Source organism: Orcinus orca, chromosome 2, assembly GCF_937001465.1.
Source record: "Orcinus orca chromosome 2, mOrcOrc1.1, whole genome shotgun sequence".
Classification (NCBI taxonomy): Eukaryota; Metazoa; Chordata; class Mammalia; order Artiodactyla; family Delphinidae; genus Orcinus; species Orcinus orca.
Genome location: NC_064560.1, coordinates 124,632,280 through 124,650,332, shown reverse-complemented (window position 1 = coordinate 124,650,332; position 18,053 = coordinate 124,632,280). Strand labels below are relative to the sequence as shown.

Below are 18,053 nucleotides of genomic sequence, written 5' to 3'. Positions count from 1 at the left end.
TATTATGCACAGATGTAAATAGAAGGCTACTGCTTTTTAAGGGCTGGCACGTGAGGCAGGCAACACAGAGAAGGCACCAGGAAGACTTTGGGATGACTTGTTTGAGCCTAGAGTTCAACTACCGTTACTTCTCAGGTACTGTGACTGGGCTTGGAGCCAATCCCTTAGCCTTGGTTCCTGTGGTGCATTGAACATTCCTACACTGCAGCCACAAGCCAGTGGGAAGTGGGTCTACCAGGCCTGAAGAACCCAAAAGCACAGAGGGCAGTAAGTGTTACATAACACCTTTATTCTAACACTTTGGCTTCTCTTTCACTATTGTTCAAATACACTAACTAGCAGTATGTATATTTTAGCATTGACAAAACACTTGCTAGAACATCACGGGATGTTTATTTAAATTTTTGCCTCTTTGCCTTTGCTTAATATTAAAGATGATTGTTTTCTCCTCATGTTTATAAGTTGTTTAGCGTATCTTCACACTTCCCTACTTTATTTTACTTATTTTTTCACAGAATTTGGTAGAAGGGATGAGAATTTAGGGTAAAACAAGAAAAGTGAAATCTTTCCATTGTAATTTATTTTTGTAGGACATTAAGGCAAGTTAGATGCCTCTTGAACTCCATCTAAGTCCATTTCAGAAGGCTTCCATAGGGAACTTGAGAAAGCCAAACCTCGGGTCCTAGTGGATGATAGGCATTTTTAAATTGGCTCCAGTTTACTTGAGTGAAAAAGATTAGCTAATCTACTTGAAGTAAATGAGGTTTGAAAACTCAAAGGGCAAAAATCACTTAAAGTAAGTAGCAGGGTATTTGGGGATTAGCACAGCTAAAGTTTCCCAAGCATTCAGGTAGTATTACTCTATTTTTAAAAATAAACCCACTGACTTAAATATAAGCAAAGCAGCTAAGGGTATGATCCCCATTACTTTGTCATCACACCTTATAACCTACTATGACAGCCAAAGTGTGAAGAATAGTTTGAAAAGCACCGTGACACTGAGAGATGCTGACAAGCAGAATACTGAGATGGGGAAAAAAGATCAAAATCATCACCAAAGATGCCACTTTAAGTGATCATCAAAACCCTAGATAAGAATGGCAACTGTTTTTTGGCTGATTCAAATTTTAAGAGTTCAAAGTAAATTCTATTATATATAGTTTAGCAATTTTAGCTTCTTTTATTTTTAAAAATAGCTTTATATTTTAATAATTTATATATTTATAATATATTTATGATTATAAAAATATTTCAAAAAATCAGACACATAACTCTGAAAAAGAAAAGAAAGATTACCTGTAAAACCCAGAGTCAACCTCAGTTGGTATAATCCAACATTTATAAAAATTCCTTGTGTGGTTTTTTTGAGTGTTGTCTCTGTCCCTATCCTTGCTCACCCCCTTGTGGCCATGATATGAAGAAGCCAAGAACCAGGGAGCAAAAAAGGAAGAGAAAGCAAAAATCCTGAATGATAAACTGATCACCTCTCACTTTAACAGTATTTTCCATAATTAAGATAACTAGGTCTGCCTGAAATCCACATGGGTCAGGACCTTTGAGGAAATAGATGGAAGACTTAAATGGTGATTGTAAATTATCCCTTCATTAAACTTTCTTGGAAGTATGGGCATTGGTAAGGGAAACTGAAAGGGATGTCCTACTCATACTTCCTATTGGCTGAACCCAACTGGAAGCACTCAGAGGGCAAAGGAACCAAGCTTTTGCAGTCCTTCAAGGTCCAGCCTTCCAGGGCACAATGCAGAGTGAAGGGTAGAAAGTGGATTTGACTGGGCAAACAGAGCAAGTCCAGTACAAAATCTTTCTCAATTATTTCATTATAATTATAGTTTCTTTCATAAGGCACGAGTCCAAGGGCTACTTTATGGAATAACTCTTGTATAATTTGGAGCTGAATATCTATGCAATTCCTGTGGTTTACCTGGAAAACACGAGAGATAATAGAATTTCACACCACCTGAAGACATTACTTAGGCTTCTCTCCTCCATCTAACGCCTCTGCGGAGGTATAAGCCTGGCAATTGAGGGGTCAAATCAGTGGATACTTTTGTATTAGAATGACTATAAGGTAGGGGCAGAAAGAGAAAGGCAGAAATGGGGATACAGAGGGTTCAGTTCCTGTGTGCTGCTGGTCCTCTCCCACCATTTGCCCCACAGAAAAAGTAAACTTCCCAGCTTCTACCTGGAGTATTAAGACCAACACTGATGACCTGTTAGTCAAACTGAACATGTGCCTTAGACACCAGCAAAGCAGTGTCACCAAAAATATGTGAAAGAAAATAAGAAAAATTTGGGATGAAGCTATTTCTATTTCTGTATATTTGTATCATTTTAGAAAAGTGAAATTTAACTTTATAATTTAGCATAGTTTTGACGGTTGGTGTTGATGGGGAGGGTTGTAGCACATGATCTTTTTTAGAGCATCCCTCCTCCTTCCAAAGATTAAATGTGAAGAAGTGGCCATCTTCAGAAGACTCGGGGAAAGTACCCCTAAAGCAGCAGATGCCGACGCTCAGAAGAGAGTATGGGGTGGTCCCCGAGGGCTGCGTCACTACCCCACGCCAGGGGTTCAGAGTCCTCGGCTCTTTTATCTTTTTTCAATTTTTGGTTACTCCTCTCTGGGAGGCTAACTCTAAGAGTGGCAACGTCTAAGGCCACCAGAAACCCTGGTCAAGCCACTTTCCTTTCTATCATCAAGAAATTTAAGGATTGGAGCAGATGTTCTCTGAAATCTTGGCTTAGCCCTCTTGATCAACATTGGCAGGTTCCCCCCACTCATCTGTTATCACGGTAAAGCATTCAAAACTGGACGAATGGTGGATTATAGATAAATAAATGCAGATAAGTGTCCTCCAACTCCTTCCCTTTTCACCAGACGCGGCCCTTAGTAAACAGTTTACGTATTTTGCCAGCTATTTTTCTATGCAGAGGTGGTATCTCCTTCAAACACACAAGCGGGAGCCTTTTCATCTTATACGTCTTGGCGAATCTAGAAGCTTTTTAAACGCTCTCTTCCGGACTTGTTTCTACCTAAGTCGGCGCCTCGTTTGCAAACGCTACTTAAGATCCTCGTTTCTCTCGGTTTTAATCATCTTTCACTCGCGTGAGGTCCTCAGCCCCCGGCGGCCACAGCAACACACACCTCACTTTCACCTTGTGGGCGGCCCCCTTAAGCGGCACTCTTCACACCGCACTCCAACCAGGAGCGCGCGGAGGTATCCGCAGCTCTTCCGCCACGCAAGTGGATTAGCTAAGACTCCTGCGCTCGGGTTTGAGCCCGCAGCTGGTGCCCGAACCCGGCGCGCAGGGATGACGACATCAGCCTGCGGAGACGGCGACGGCGAGAGACGGGGAGGGCTTCCGGGGCTCCCGGCCTAACCGCCGAGAGCTGCAGTCATGGCGGCCGCAGTGTGGGGCTTCTTTTCCTTCCTTCTTCTGATGCTCTCAAGGGATGCCCAGAGCTCGGAGGTGTCTGGGGCTACCTCCGAGGGCTCAGGAGGGAGTGGGGTCAGTATCGGAGATCGCTTCAAGATTGAGGGGCGTGCGGTTGTTCCTGGTGTGAAGCCCCAGGACTGGATCTCGGCGGCCCGAGTGCTGGTAGACGGAGAGGAGCACGTCGGCTTTCTTAAGTGAGCATCCTGAGGGCAGCGCGAAAGTGGTTGGGTTGGGAGCCGGGAGGGAATTCCCCATAGTGGAGCTGAGTGTCAAGACCTGACGACGTTGCTGTCCGAGGGTGACCCTTGCGAGGCAGTCGACGCTTTCCCCTTCCCGGTCCCGTACCTCAGAAATGAGGATGGCTGGCGCTCGTCCCAGGGCCGGAGCAGTGGAGTCGGTTATCTTCAACTCCATTTTGGCCCTGAATGGGGACGACCACTCCTGGGCCCTGGGCACAGATGGACCCCTTATTTGTCTTTTGCTGAATTCTTTCTTTTGCATCTCATCTGGTTTCCCTGGAATCTGGCCCCTTTTTGCATCCATTTCAGTCTTTTGGTAGCTTCATGTTGTGTAGAAAGATACTAAGCAAGTGGGAATTCTCAAAGCCCACAGGGCTTTTAGTGATGACAGACTGGGAGGCTAATGTTGCTGCTTCTAAAATTAATGGGCCCTGAAGTCCCTAATCAAAGCACCTTTTTTGCCTGGAGGTGAGATTGTTCTTCTTTTTTACGCTTGAATTCATCGAGGGATTTGCGACATCACTATTGTCATTTATGTGAGACTCTACAGGGCTTGCTTACTCCCTTCTGTCCTTTCTAGCTGTTAGTAGAAATAGGATTTGAGCCTATATTAAAAGACGTGGTAGATTTATTAGCAGTCCAGTTCTGCAGCAGCCTGCTTTTCAGATGTCTAGGCACAAGTATAATGTTTTAAATCTTTCAATTGCTGCTTGGAAAGTGAAACTTTGAACTGAAAATTCATTTGGTAAAGGAAGCGTTTCTCTGGTAGGTTTGTATACCAGCAAGTGGTATCTGAAAACCAGACAATTTAAGTGTGGACATTTAATTCTAAATCTGTTTTGGAAATATTCAGAGTATCCAGGTGCCTTTGAATGAAATTTCAACCTCAGATTAATAAATAGTGACAAGCTTACAATCATTTTTAAAGTGCTGTATATTATTACAAATATGGCATTAGGGCATTCTTTAAGTTTTACCCTAATATAAATGAACTTTTAATAATAAAACTCATTAAGCTTTAGAAAATTAGCCATAATTAACCATTTGACCTCTTTTTTTTCTTCTGCAGTATACAGTTTTTTAAAATAAACATTATTTTTATTTGAAAATAATATATATGTGATGTGTCTATTGAAGAAAATGTAAACAAAGTAGAGATAACAAGCCTTAGCATTTTATTGTATCTCTTTGGAATCACATGACCTACGTTTTTAATAGTAATATACAATATACAGTGCTTTGTAACATGCTTTTTTTCATTTAATATTTTGTGAGCAGCTTCTGATACCATTTCATGTTCTTTCATTTGTATGTAGAAAGGTTAATTGAGAATTAATATGAAGAGCTTATGGTGGCAACCTTTTTGGAAGAGGGATAGGTAATTTGTCTTGTACCTGTTATGCATAAGTAACATGCAATTTTGACTATGTTATGCTTATTGGAGGTGGCTTGGGACTTGGCTAAATGGACATCAGGGGAGTTTCAACTGAGGACTCCCATGCCACTTCTTGCTCTCATCACTGTGTATGTAAACCATAATTTATTTATCTAGTCCTCTGTTTGGGGGCACTTAGGTAGTTTTCAGTTTTTTGAAATTATGTGCTATGCATTATGTACTATACGTAAGATTACATACTATAATTTTTTGAACTTTTTCTTATGGAAAATTACAGACATACACTAAAATAAACAGAATAGCTTAGGAACCCATCACAATTTACTGTTTGATTTTATATCTCCTCTGCACCTCATTAATTTCTTTCTGGAATATTTAAATATGATCTTAAACATAATATAATTTCACTTATAAAAACACTACTATGTATCTCTGAAAGATAAGGACTTAAAAAAAAACCCCACAGTACCGTTACGGATTTGACAAAAGAAATGATAATGCCATAATATCATCTAATACCCAGTCCATTTTTATGTTTTCCCACTTATCTCAGAAATAGTTTTATGTGATTGTTCTTTCAAATCAGGGTCCAACAAGGTCATTGTATTGTAGAGTACATTTTAAAAGCCAAGTTTTAAAATTTCATTATACAATGTCTATGTTATCTTTTAAAGCAAAATATTTACCTTAGGAGGAAAAATATATTTGCTTTTTCTTTACGCCATTAGTTCTGGTATTATTTGTGTTGTGCTGGAATTAATTCTCTTTTTTCTGGACCTAGGAAAATGTTTTGAAATTCATTAAGTTAGGATCCCATCAAGAAACTGAATAATTCAAGGAAAGTTTAATGAAAGGATTAACCAGGGTAGTCATGGTGTAGGGAAACAACCAGATTATGCAGTACTCCAGAGTTTACAACCTCAAGGCTATTGTCACCTCTAAGCCTGAAGGGAGGCGGGGAAGTAAAGGTTACTGGAACCTAGAAAAGAGGAAAGAACTGCCTTGAAAGGAGCTGTGTCCCTTGACAAAGCCAGTTAGGGGCCTCTCACGGGAGAGAGCTGGGGGGGAAAAGTATACTAAGCTCATTTTCTTCCCTTCCTGCTGTGGGGAGAGACGGGTGGAGAATGATCTGAAGGGCAAATAGAAGACATCCAGCTCAGGAAGAAGTTAACTTGATGTTTGCACTTTGATTCTGTTTCAGCTCAGTGTGTACTTTGAAGTAGTAAGGAACTTTTTCCTCTTACTTTTTAGTAAACATTGTGGATGTGACAGAATCAGCTATTCCTTTAACTGTGAAAGAGCCTAATGATTTAAGGAGCATTATTTTAACATTATTGTGAGACTGGCAATTCTCTGATAAAGTCAATCCCTTTAGAACCATTTGTTCTGAAACAGAAACATCTTTTTCCTCGGAATGGCAGTTTCTCATTAGCAAAACAAATTAATTTTGGTCTGTGAACATGAAATTATCAGTTCTTGATGGGGTGGTTTTCTAAGTCTAGAAGTTTAGAAGAAAGCAGTAAGGAAAAGGTGGATGGTTTTAACTACATAAACATTTTAAATTTCTACATACCCAAAAAGAAGTAACCAAGGTAGATGGGAACTATTTGTAACAAGTGGAACAAACAGTACTTAATTACCTTTTCCATAAAAAAGAAAAAAAGGAAAGAAAACAAAATGCAAATTAAACCTAGGAAAAAAGGTCATTTTTAATTAAGAAATTGTTGGAGGGGATCTGCAAAATTGGACCCCTAAACTTGTAGGAATGACATATATTATTCATTCCCTTGAATAAAGACATGGCTTTAGAATTGGACCTGTGCTCCTGTCACCTGTCATCTCTATTTCACAGAAGGAATAGAAGTACTTTCTATGTCTCTGTGGAATGGTCTGGGGCATTTTCAGAACTCGTGCAGTGTTAATTATGGAAGCTGAAATGTGGGACAACTCTTGCCAGTTTGGGTTTTTTTTTTTGCTAATTACTCTGACTGTCATTTTGGGAGGTGTTGGTTTGGGAGTTAACAGATGGTTTAAACCATAAGAAAAGAATAAGCTATTGATCAGAAGTGACTAAATATGATAATTTCATTGTTCCAGGACAGATGGGAGTTTTGTGGTTCATGATATACCTTCTGGATCTTATGTAGTGGAAGTTATTTCTCCAGCTTACAGGTTTGATCCTGTCCGAGTAGATATCACTTCAAAAGGCAAAATGAGGTGAGGACAACTGATTTAATTTTTACCAAAGGCTAGGCTACTGAATACCTCATTATATATATTCCTTTTAGAATTTATAGTTAAGGTTGGAAAGTTTCCTATTTAAACTACAAGTATTCCTTAAAATATTTAAAACATCCTTATATTGTTCTAATCTGAGCATTGATAATATTGTACAGTTGAACTTTCTCCTGCTCTGGCTTAATATTTATTTTAAAGCTCCTAATATGATTATATAGAGAAGAGGTAAGGTTACTTACTATAGGAGCAAAAGCACTGTGAAAGTTTTAATTGAAATGTGATTATTAAAGTTGGAAATAATTTAAATTTTCTAAGTTGAAAATACTCATCATTGGGATATTTTGATGATACCTCTTAGTATATTTGATAGTATGTTGATCTAGAAATTTCTATAGTTTTTCCTGTCTGGAACATTTAGTGTGCAATGGAAATTTAGTATTTCTTTGGAAAACGGTAGATTACATCATGGAGTTTACTTCAAAGTGAGGATCATAATAAAAAAAAGAGAAGTACAGTATTAGAGGCTGGAAGACTAGGGAAAAGTTTCAGAAGTTCTAAGTAGATGAACACATGCTTTGAAGTCGAGGTGAAAAGAATTTTGGACTAATTCAGGCTCTGATCCTGTAATACCACAAACCCATTTGAAGTTAGAATCAGTTGTATAGATTTCCACAGTGTTCAGATTCAGCCTTATGCTCTTATAACCCCAATTTATTTATTTGTTATTAGTCTCATGCCAATAGTGCTCTCTTTAGTCTAATCTGACCAGGAAGTATAGGAAGCAGTTTTCTTGCTTGCTTTATTGAGGTGTAATTGACAAATACCAAACAATTTTAAATGGTAATGTCTCTTCTTTGTTTGAGCTATCACAGAATTACTTCATGTTGCAGTAATAACGAAGAGGTCATGCAAAGGCAAAAATAATTTGGGGGTTAGAGGAGCTGTATTTTACTACTGACCTTTTTGTTATGTGCCTAGCATATTTAGGTTGATTTGTAGAGACCCCAAATAGAGCTGACATAAGAGAGATGTTCGGTTAGTACTGTAATATTTATATTTGAGTTAGTGTTTACTCCTAAAATGCTTTCCCTCTTCCTTTGTTTTTTTTTGGTCATTGAAAGTTTTTAAAGCGTAATGTGTAAATATGCTATAATTAAAATAGTGAGTCATATATTGAGCTGCGTCATCCTTTAATATCAGCTGCATATTAGTCCAGTGAAGTCAGCTCCTGTTGACAGAGTTTTCTTTTTCGTCTTTTAGGATGTGTAGTGAACAGAGATGGTTATTCTGTGGTAATTTAAATTCTTGATATTATTACGAAACCAATACTGTGATGCTACTAAAAACACGTTCTTTAGAAACAAACTACTTTCCCCTCTATTTTTGAAATTAAATTGTCTTAGAATATTCTACTTTGTCCAAATGCTAATATTTCTTGCTATTGGCTATTGAGAGCAAGGTGGAGCATGAATTAACGGTAATACCTTGCAAATATGTTTATAAATATTTTTGATGTAATAAATGGATTGTTTCAAAGTAACTGAACCACATTAGCTATTGACTTTCTCATGTCTTTTTAGAGGCATAAAAGTTTTTTAAAATATATGTATAAAACTCTAGTATGTTAAAATCTAAACTGTAAAGGACTTATCATGACTTTTTATGTATTTTAGAATTGCAAGCTTGGAGATGGGGGTGGTTTGTAGATTTACCATATGAACTTTATATAGGTTTAAAAGTTTTTTAAAAATACTGAAAATACTGGGAGTTCCTTGGGGTACAGTGGTTAGGACTCTGCACTTTCATTGCTGTGGGCCCGGGTTCAATCCCTGGTTGGGGAGCTAAGATCCCACAAGCCGCGTGGCCTGGCTCAAAAAAACAAAACAAACAAAACTGAATACTGGAGAGAATGAAAGTTGTTAAAGGGGGATACTTGTCGATTAAAAACTATAATTTATTTTTATTTATTCTTTTTACTTTGAATTTTGAATAAAGTAGTCTAAGCAATTAGAAATATTTTTCTAAATATAAAGTTTTATTTGCTTTTTCACTTTGGGTAAAGAGTACTTCCTGCTTTAGTATTTAAGGACTGGTTGCAGCAGTTGGATTCATGTTCTCAGATCCATCCCTGATGATTGGATGCCTGAAACATAGGTAAAAAAAACAAGGCCCTTATCATTTTAATAATTGGGGAGGACAGAGTAGAGAACAAAGAGGGATCCATATAAGATACTAGTATTCTTGACCAATATTTTGCAGAAGTTAGTTTCAAATATATGTGAGACTTACATTTCTGACATTTTGTCAGAATGAAAAATTTTAGAAATGCTGGGTAAAGCATGATAAACATTTCCTTCTAAATGTATAGCTCCCAAAAAAGTAAGGGAAATCCTCAGAGGATAAACTGTAAACTACTTTCCTACCTGGGGGTTTTGTTATTCTCTCACCAAAAGCCTTAGATTTTATTAGCAGTGTGTAGGTGGGAGGCAAGCCTGTGCATGCTTGGAGTCAGAATTAGATCTAAGACTTGGTTTCCCCTTTGACCCTTGGCCTGAAATCCAAAAGATCAGATTCCCTGGCTTTTGGAGGGAAAAATCTATCCTGAAAATTGATAGTCACACCCTCATTGAAATTTGGATATGAATTTGTTCTTGCATGATCCAGAAACTTCCAATCTGAACAATTAATAAGATGGCCCCTGGTCATAATCCCCCACTCCTGGCAGAGACAAATGCACAACTCTCTGTCCCAGTCCCATGCAAAAATAAAGTCTACTTAACTTATAAAATACCCAAGAAAACAATGTACGTGGAGTCAGCAGATGAATCAGACCTCTGAGAACTCTAGTTAGTAGGCTTATTGGATATAGACTATAAAATTGTTTAAGATATATTTAAAATCCTTTAAACAAATAAAAGAAATGCTTTTACCATAATATTGAAATAAGCCATAGATATTTGAAAAAAGAATAAAATTGAACTTTTACACTCAGTATATGCTTTGGAATACAAAACTCAGTGGATGTGCTAAGCAACTGAACAGAGGTTTGATGAGCTGGAAGACAGATCAGAAAAATTACCCAGAAAGCAATACAGATAAAGAAAAGGACACTGTGAAAGTGAGAGTTTAACAAGATGTGGAGTAAAGAATGAAAAGGTCTAACATGTGTCTAATAGAAGTTCCAGAAGGAAATGATAGAAAAAATAGGGGAGGCAATTTTCAAAAAGTAAACTGGAATATGTCTGAACATGGCTGATTAAAATTACTGCCATGTCTGGTAAAAATGTAATGTTACCTATGGCACTGTTGCAGGACTTTCTTAAATCATTAAGTTTTTCTTGCAAAATACCCTTTAAAATTAGGTGTACTCAACAATGCATGTTTCAGACAATCAAAAAAATTCCAGCATTTTTGTATATTTATAACAAAATAAATTTATTATTAAATAGAATCAAAGAGCTTTAGAGCTAGAAGAATTCCAGGAGAACTTCTGATATAACCAGAAAAGTTAAGAACTTAAGACCACAAGCCTAGGTAATAACAGAGCTATAGCTAGAAACTAGGTCTCTTGATTCCAAATCTAGTGTTCTCCCTCTACATTTTGCTAAGTATTTTAGACATACAGATAAAGCTACTTTGATCAGATTTTCAAGATCAAAAGTTTAGATGCCAAAGCATTTTGGAAAAAGCTAAAGGTAATTATAAGGCATTGCTAATATATTATAAGCATTTCTTTTAACTAGTAATGCTTTTAGTAGGATTACTGATGCTTTTTTCATGTTGCTTTATCAGAGCGAGATATGTGAATTACATCAAAACATCAGAAGTGGTCAGACTGCCCTATCCTCTCCAAATGAAATCTTCAGGCCCACCTTCTTACTTTATTAAAAGGGAATCTTGGGGCTGGACAGACTTTCTGATGAACCCAATGGTATGTATCAGGCTACAATAAAGTATCTTTACTAATCTGTAATTTGCTTCCAGGCAGTTGAAAAATTCTAACCCCTGTGAAAGGAAAGCTAGAGTCAGATTGTTGGATCAAAGGATTACTGTGAACAATTCATGAATTTCATGAAAATAGTAGCTTTGGGAATACATAATAAAAGATAGTGAGAATGACACAGTAGATTTGACATTGAAATGTGCAGCAGAAATTAGATAAGTACTTACGTTTAAAATTAAAATAGAGTAAGAGTATGTGGTAAGTCACACATGGAGCTAGCTATCTCATCCTTCATACTACCTGAATGTTAGTCCATTGATGAATGTGCCATCAGTTAATAAATTTCCCCTCTTGATGGCACAAGTAAGGTTTTTACAAAGGCTTTTTTTTTTGATGTGTTATGAACAGAGAAGTTATTCTGTAGTAATTTAAGTACTTGGTATTTTCATGAAACGATTTTATGGTGTCCACTAATATAAAATAATAATAGCATATTTAGAAACAGCTTGACTTTTTTTTCTTTGCTGTTTTTGAAAGTTGAATTATTACCTTAGAATTATCTAAATGTTGATCATATTTCTTGCAGATAGCTATTTAGAACACAAATAGGGACGTTTCAGGCTGTACCTCCTTTGAGAGGAATAAATTAGTACCTGGAATCTGCAGTTAGGCATAAAGAGGCAGGAGGGTAGAGTGGATGGGTGAAGTTAGCAATGAGACTCCAAAGCTAATTGAGAAATATCTTCCATGTTCTCATTTCTGAAATTCCATGGGAACATGCAGTGGTAGAAGCTCCTAGGTCATTTTTTAAAACTTGTCTGCTATAGTAGTTGCCTAGTGGTATATTGTACATTAGAGGGGGGATGTGGTGTTTTCTCCAAGAACCACAAGTCATCTGGAAAGACTTGTGGATCCAACCTGATGGTGAGCCATCAGGATCACCAATCTCAATGCCAGACTGCAGACTGAAGAAAGTGAATGAATAGTTCAGTTTGCAAACTATTTGTGTTAGATAAAACTCTAAACTCTGCAAAATGATAGGTAGCACAGACGTGAAGCAAGGTGTCTATATAAAGTCCACACACTTATAGGTAAAACTCTTATATTACAACAGTCAGATACTGAGGAGCACCTTGCTGTCACCAGGGCTCGTTCAGTAGAATTGAAGTGGTGGCTGCTAGTTTTATTCTGTTTACAATATTTAATTCCATCATTGGTTGTTAAGTGCAGATTTTGTTCTGCAGTTAAGTAGGAAAAACATTTTCTGAATTTTTTTCTTTCACAGGTTATGATGATGGTTCTTCCATTATTGATATTTGTGCTTCTGCCCAAAGTGGTCAACACAAGTGATCCTGACATGAGGCGGGTAAGATGACTGAACTATGTTCTGATGCCTGGTCTGTCCGTTGTGGCTGAATGGCTTGGGTTTGTTCAGCCTTATCCTAATTACCAAGCCAAATTCATCTACAGGTTGTGTTGATACAGTATTATGTTCCTGGCATTTAATTAATTGTTTCCACTGGACCAGATAAATTCAGTTGGTTCTGCCTGATAAAAGCCTGGGTCTTTTCATATAGTTAAAACATTCTGCTTAGTACTTGCCTCTTTGCACCTCGCTTGTTTAATAGTTGAAAAGCATAATAATTCTGGTATACCTAATCCAAATATTTCACAAAATGGTAGCTTCTTATAATCTATCTTTACTTTACAAAACTCTTCAAAGTACACATTTAGTTTATGTGTTCAGACACACAGAAGAAATTCGGATAGACCAAGGGAGAAAAATAGAATAGTGGTTTTCAAACTCTCTACCACAAGATCATACTGTTTGGCAAAGGGGAGAGGAGTTGCCAAGTAAGATGCTTCAAATTTTTAGTGCCACCACTTTGTCTCTTTTAAATATTTGCTTCCGTATAAAATCTTCAGAATTAAAAGAAAAAAAATTATCTATTCTTCCACCCAAAAACCATCAACAGATATCTCCTGAATTCCAGGTTTTTCTGTTGTATTTAATATATATGTATTTACACTTTATTCATCACTGAATAAACATTTATTAATCAATTTTTAGGTTCTGGATACAGGGGACACAAAAATGGACTATATGTCATCCCTGTTGTCAACAAGCTCATAGTCCAGTTAAATGTAGGAAGTAGAATGGATTTATAAAGCACTCTTCTTGCCATCAGAGGATTGTGTTTGTGTGTATGTGCGCATGTGTGGGTTTAAATGGAAAAATAAGATATACATAAATAAAAAATGTTTGCTGAGGTACTAGGTGATTAAGTTCTGTAGAAGGTAAGACACTTATCCCAAGCTGGAATGGCAGAAAAAGCTTCATGAAAAAAGAAAACTTTATGATGTTTCAAAATGTATTGTTGCTAAATTTTGGCATCTTTGCCTCAGTGTTGGTCAGAAAGTGTACATCCTATATCCTTGTATCTGTTAAGGCAGTTAACTCTCTGTGGTATCAATAGAAGGAAACATTAGAAGTCACATTGGATTAAAAATTCATTTCTTGCAAAATGCTTTGCATATATAGTAAGCAGTGTAAAAAGTTGTTCATTCAAGAGCTTCAGAATTGAACAGCTTCAAAAATAGAGTTGATGATATATTTTTGTGGGGATTCAAGACCTGTTATATTTAAAATAAACATTTAATTCTTGATTACTAGGGCATGTTAACATAATGTTTCTTTCCTGGCCATATTTGTAAAGGTGATTTCTCCCTGAAAACTCATGTATATATTCTACATTTGGGGAGAAAGCCCAAGCTAATAATTGAACAAAAAATTCAATTTTAAATAATAGATAATAGAGTATTTGCTATTTTTTTCATGTCCGAACTAATACAATTTTAAGTTCACTTTTGGAATGTCACATATAATTCAAATGAAGCAGACATTACATTAATATTGTCAAAAATGGAACAGTACTTTATAGATTGTTGGCTCAGTAAGGGGGAGGACAAGAACCTCAAAATAAAAGTGCCATGTCCTTAGGTCCTGCCAGTGACTGTTTGTAACATTTTAACATTGATGTTGCTTGCTTTAGATGCTGTAACTGAGGTCACCCAAGTCATACAGTATTCATAGATTTACTACTAAGGCCCTTAAGAATCAAGTCTTGGAAATGCTACAGTTACCTTCCAGACTTTTCTGATACCTTGATACATGGTTAAAGATTGATGTTCTGGTTATATGCATCTAGAAAAAGCATGAGTTTAAGAAAACACTTGTTAAAACAATAAGAAAGCATTCTGATCAGAAAACAAAATAAGGTGGCAGGAATATGATCACATATGTCCATTATCCGAGAAAATGCCCTTTATATATATATATTCGGCTATATAAGCCGAATCAAACCCCAGGCAACACTTATCGGACATTTACTAAGGGTTGAAATGCTTAGTGATATAAAGGAGGCATGAAACATGGTTTCTGAAATGCTGTTGGGTATGACATTACATCATTGCTCAGAACCAGTACCTTTTACCTGTTCTATTTCTCTCCTCCTTCCTTAAGGGAAGTGTTGTTAAATGACGTGTGCCTTTCATATCATTGTGCTTTGTCTTCCCACAGGAGATGGAGCAGTCAATGAATATGCTGAATTCCAATCATGAATTGCCTGATGTTTCTGAGTTCATGACAAGACTCTTCTCTTCAAAATCATCTGGCAAATCTAGCAGTGGCAGCAGTAAAACAGGCAAAAGTGGGGCTGGCAAAAGGAGGTAGTCAGGCAAGCCAGAGATGGCATTTGCACAAGCATGGCAACACTGGGTGACATCCAAGTCTTGAGGGAGAACCGTGTGAAGCAACTACTGTAAACTTGAGTCATCCTTAAAGTTGATCTCGTATAACTGTTGTATGTGATAACTCTTCAGCACATGTTTTGTATTTGGTACACAAGAAAACCCAGCTTTCATCCTTTGTCTGTATGAGGTCAATATTGATGTCACTGAATTAATTACAGTGTCCTATAGAAAATGACATTAATAAATTATATGAAGTACTATACATTATGTATATTAAAATAAGTCTTAATCCAGAGATAAAATTATCTTGTCATTTTTTTTCCACTTAATGTTTCCTTTATTTCTGACAGTTTTCTTCTATCTTTCATTATCGGAGGCTTGAAATTGATTTTTCCTGTTTAAAAAGAAGTGGTTGATATTTTTAGAGCAGCATGCACTGTGGGTTTTTGTGTAACTAGACCTTTCAAAATTCTTAGTCCTGCCCTGCCATTTAAGATTCCCTGATATTTGAAGTAGAACCACATGTTCCTGATGTAGTTTTAATTTTTATTATTACAGTTAGTTTCAGAGTGTGGGTATATGAATTAGGATAGGTGTTAACCAATTTTTAAATTCTGGTTACCATCTCTGGTTTCATTTTACAATTATTGAATATCAGCTATGTGCTGTGATTCAAGGTAAGATACAGAGATGGATGGTATCCAGTGCCTGTCCTCCGTAGAGCTTATTATGTAGGGAGGAAGCACAAATAATAACAGGGAGTGAATGGCCAGGGGAAAGAAGTGCAGCAGTAGGAGAGCCTTGTAGAGTCTGAGGATGGAAAATCAACCTTAGAGCTCCATATTGTAATGTTGGTAGTATAGCAGAGGTAGCTTATAAATCCCCTCATCTTCCCCACTATTGATTCTCAGAGGTGTTGGAATATCCAATCAGGATATCTCATATATCAGGAGTGTCTCAAAACCTTTTTATTTCAGTAAGTTACAACACCTTTTCTTTTGGACTTTGGTTGTTTTTTTTTTTTAGCAATCTTTTAAGTATTTATTTATTTATTTATTGGCTGCGTTGTGTCTTCGTTGCTGCATGCAGGCTTTCTCTAGTTGCCGCGAGCGGGGGCTACTCTTCGTTGTGGTGCGCAGGCTTCTCATTGCGGTGGCTTCTCTTGTGGAGCACAGGCTCTAGGTGTGCAGGCTTCAGTAGTTGTGGCTCACGGGCTCTAGAGTGCAGGCTCAGTAGTTGTGGCGCACGGGCTTAGTTGCTCCGCAGCATGTGGGATCTTCCCGGACCAGGGCTCGAACCAGGGAAGCCCTGGATTGTTTTAATTAAAGAATGCTGAGGCTGCAGTATTGCTTCTATTAGGGCTCCTATCCTCTCCTATGTTAGAGAACTCCCCTGTTGCTTTCTTGGGGTTATTAAATCAGCAAAAAAAAAAAAACAACAAAAGATTGGTTCCAAACTCTTATTTTCCCTTTTATTATCCTATTATAGGTGCCATTTTTCATTTTGAAATAAGGTACATGAGTTTTCTTTTAAAGAATTGAGTTCAAAAAAAAAAAATCAAAGGGAATTCGGGACTTCCCTGGTGGTACAGTGGTTAAGAATCTGCCTGCCAACGCAGGGGACACCGGTTCGATCCCTGGTCCGGGAAGATCCCACATGCCACGGAGCAGCTAAGCCCATGTGCCACAACTACTGAACCTGTGCTCTAGAGCCCATGCGCCACAACTACTGAAGCCTGTGCGCCTAGAGCCCGTGCTCTGCAACAAGAGAAGCCACCGCAATGAGAAGCCTGCACACCACAACAAAGAGTAGCCCCCTCTTGCCACAACTAGAGAAAGCCCACACACAGCAATGAAGACCGAACACAGCCAAAAATAAATAAATATTTTTTTAAAAAAGGGAATTCACTTGCGGTCCAGTGGTTAGGACTCTGGGCTTCCACTTCAGGGGGCACAGTTTCGATCCCTGGTGGGGGAACTACAATCTACAATCCTGCATGCTGTGTGGCGCTGCCAAAAAAGAAAAAAGAAAAAAATAAGTTCCAATGCAGGACATTTTAAAAGCTGTATCTCTGATTATATTACATACACTAAAGCTACCACGCTGGTTAAGCTATGAATGAATAAGGTGGGTAAACTGGTTAATGGTTAGAATCCTTTAAAATAGTTATTTACTGAAAATAACTAAAATATTAGAACACAGATTGCATAAAAGTTGAAATTCAAAGCAGCCAGAATATAGTAAGAGTCATAGTTGTACAATCAGAAATCATATTAAAAAATTTCAAAATTTGGATTGTCAAAATTTGCACATGGAATACGTAGTAAACTAGAAATTAGAAAGCACTTCCAAGGAAATTACCATTTCATTTGCTAATTAAAAAACTCTTTATTTTATGTAGGTTTTAACACTGAATATAATATAAACATATACCTTATTACAGAATGTTATTACATCAATTGTATTTGAAAATCTTATCTTTGCACAGCTCCTTCATCAAATGCTTAGTGTATTTTCAGGTACAGAAAAGATTGTATATTATTAGACAATTTGGAGTTGAGTGCAAGCAGCCCGTTTAGTTGCTAACTTGCTTAGTGAATTTGGGCAAGTCACATTCCCTCTTTGGACCATGTCTTGTCTTGTTCATTGTTGTATTTCCAGCATTGAGCATGTAGGCACATAATAAATGTTGTTGAATGAATAAACAGGCCTCAAGTTTCATCATCTATAAATTGAGGGATTTGGATTAGACCTGTAAATCCCTTTTCAGATCCAAAATTCCAGTATAATTTTAACCCAATACTATTATTTCCTACCTTTGAGAACCATATGATTGGTGCCAAGTTTTTGAACTTCTTGGGTTCTTTCTGCTATTCCTCTCTCAGAGACAAAGTGTTTTGCTCTTCCTTAGGGTATTTCTTAGATTCAGTTTACATGTATCTCCTTTTAAATGTAAGCTTTGTGGTTAAAATTTTTTCAGTTCTGCTAAATTAAACCTGAGTAGTAACTTTGTGCAAAACAGATCTTTGTG

At 37.2% G+C, this 18,053-nt stretch overlaps 1 protein-coding gene and 1 long non-coding RNA gene across 3 annotated transcripts in view; one reads left to right on the top strand and one right to left on the bottom strand.

The window, feature by feature from the left end:
- The window catches only part of LOC125963408 (uncharacterized), a 500,580-nt gene that overhangs the window by 413,358 nt on the left and 69,169 nt on the right, over positions 1-18,053 (bottom strand). The gene's annotated exons all lie outside the window — the stretch shown is intronic.
- EMC7 (ER membrane protein complex subunit 7) lies at positions 3,332-15,324 on the top strand. 2 transcript variants are annotated; one of them, XM_004274040.3, is made up of 5 exons: positions 3,332-3,647; positions 7,186-7,305; positions 11,119-11,257; positions 12,555-12,635; positions 14,850-15,324. In XM_004274040.3, the coding sequence occupies exons 1-5, from the start codon at positions 3,415-3,417 to the stop codon at positions 15,000-15,002; spliced, it is 726 nt and encodes a 241-aa protein (XP_004274088.1). In that variant the 5' UTR covers positions 3,332-3,414; the 3' UTR covers positions 15,003-15,324. The 2 variants fall into 2 exon arrangements, with proteins under 2 accessions (XP_004274088.1, XP_033291751.1); XM_033435860.2 differs by lacking the exon at positions 7,186-7,305 and having other exon boundaries at positions 3,349-3,647.

What these genes read in the sequence shown, in the direction of transcription:
- EMC7 (XM_004274040.3), top strand. Translation starts at nt 3,415, where the DNA reads ATGGCGGCCGCAGTGTGGGGCTTCTTTTCCTTCCTTCTTCTGATGCTC. An exon ending in GAGCACGTCGGCTTTCTTAA is followed by an intron (nt 3,648 to 7,185) that starts GTGAGCATCCTG and finishes TCATTGTTCCAG; the next exon opens with GACAGATGGGAGTTTTGTGG. An exon ending in ACTTTCTGATGAACCCAATG is followed by an intron (nt 11,258 to 12,554) that starts GTATGTATCAGG and finishes TTTCTTTCACAG; the next exon opens with GTTATGATGATGGTTCTTCC.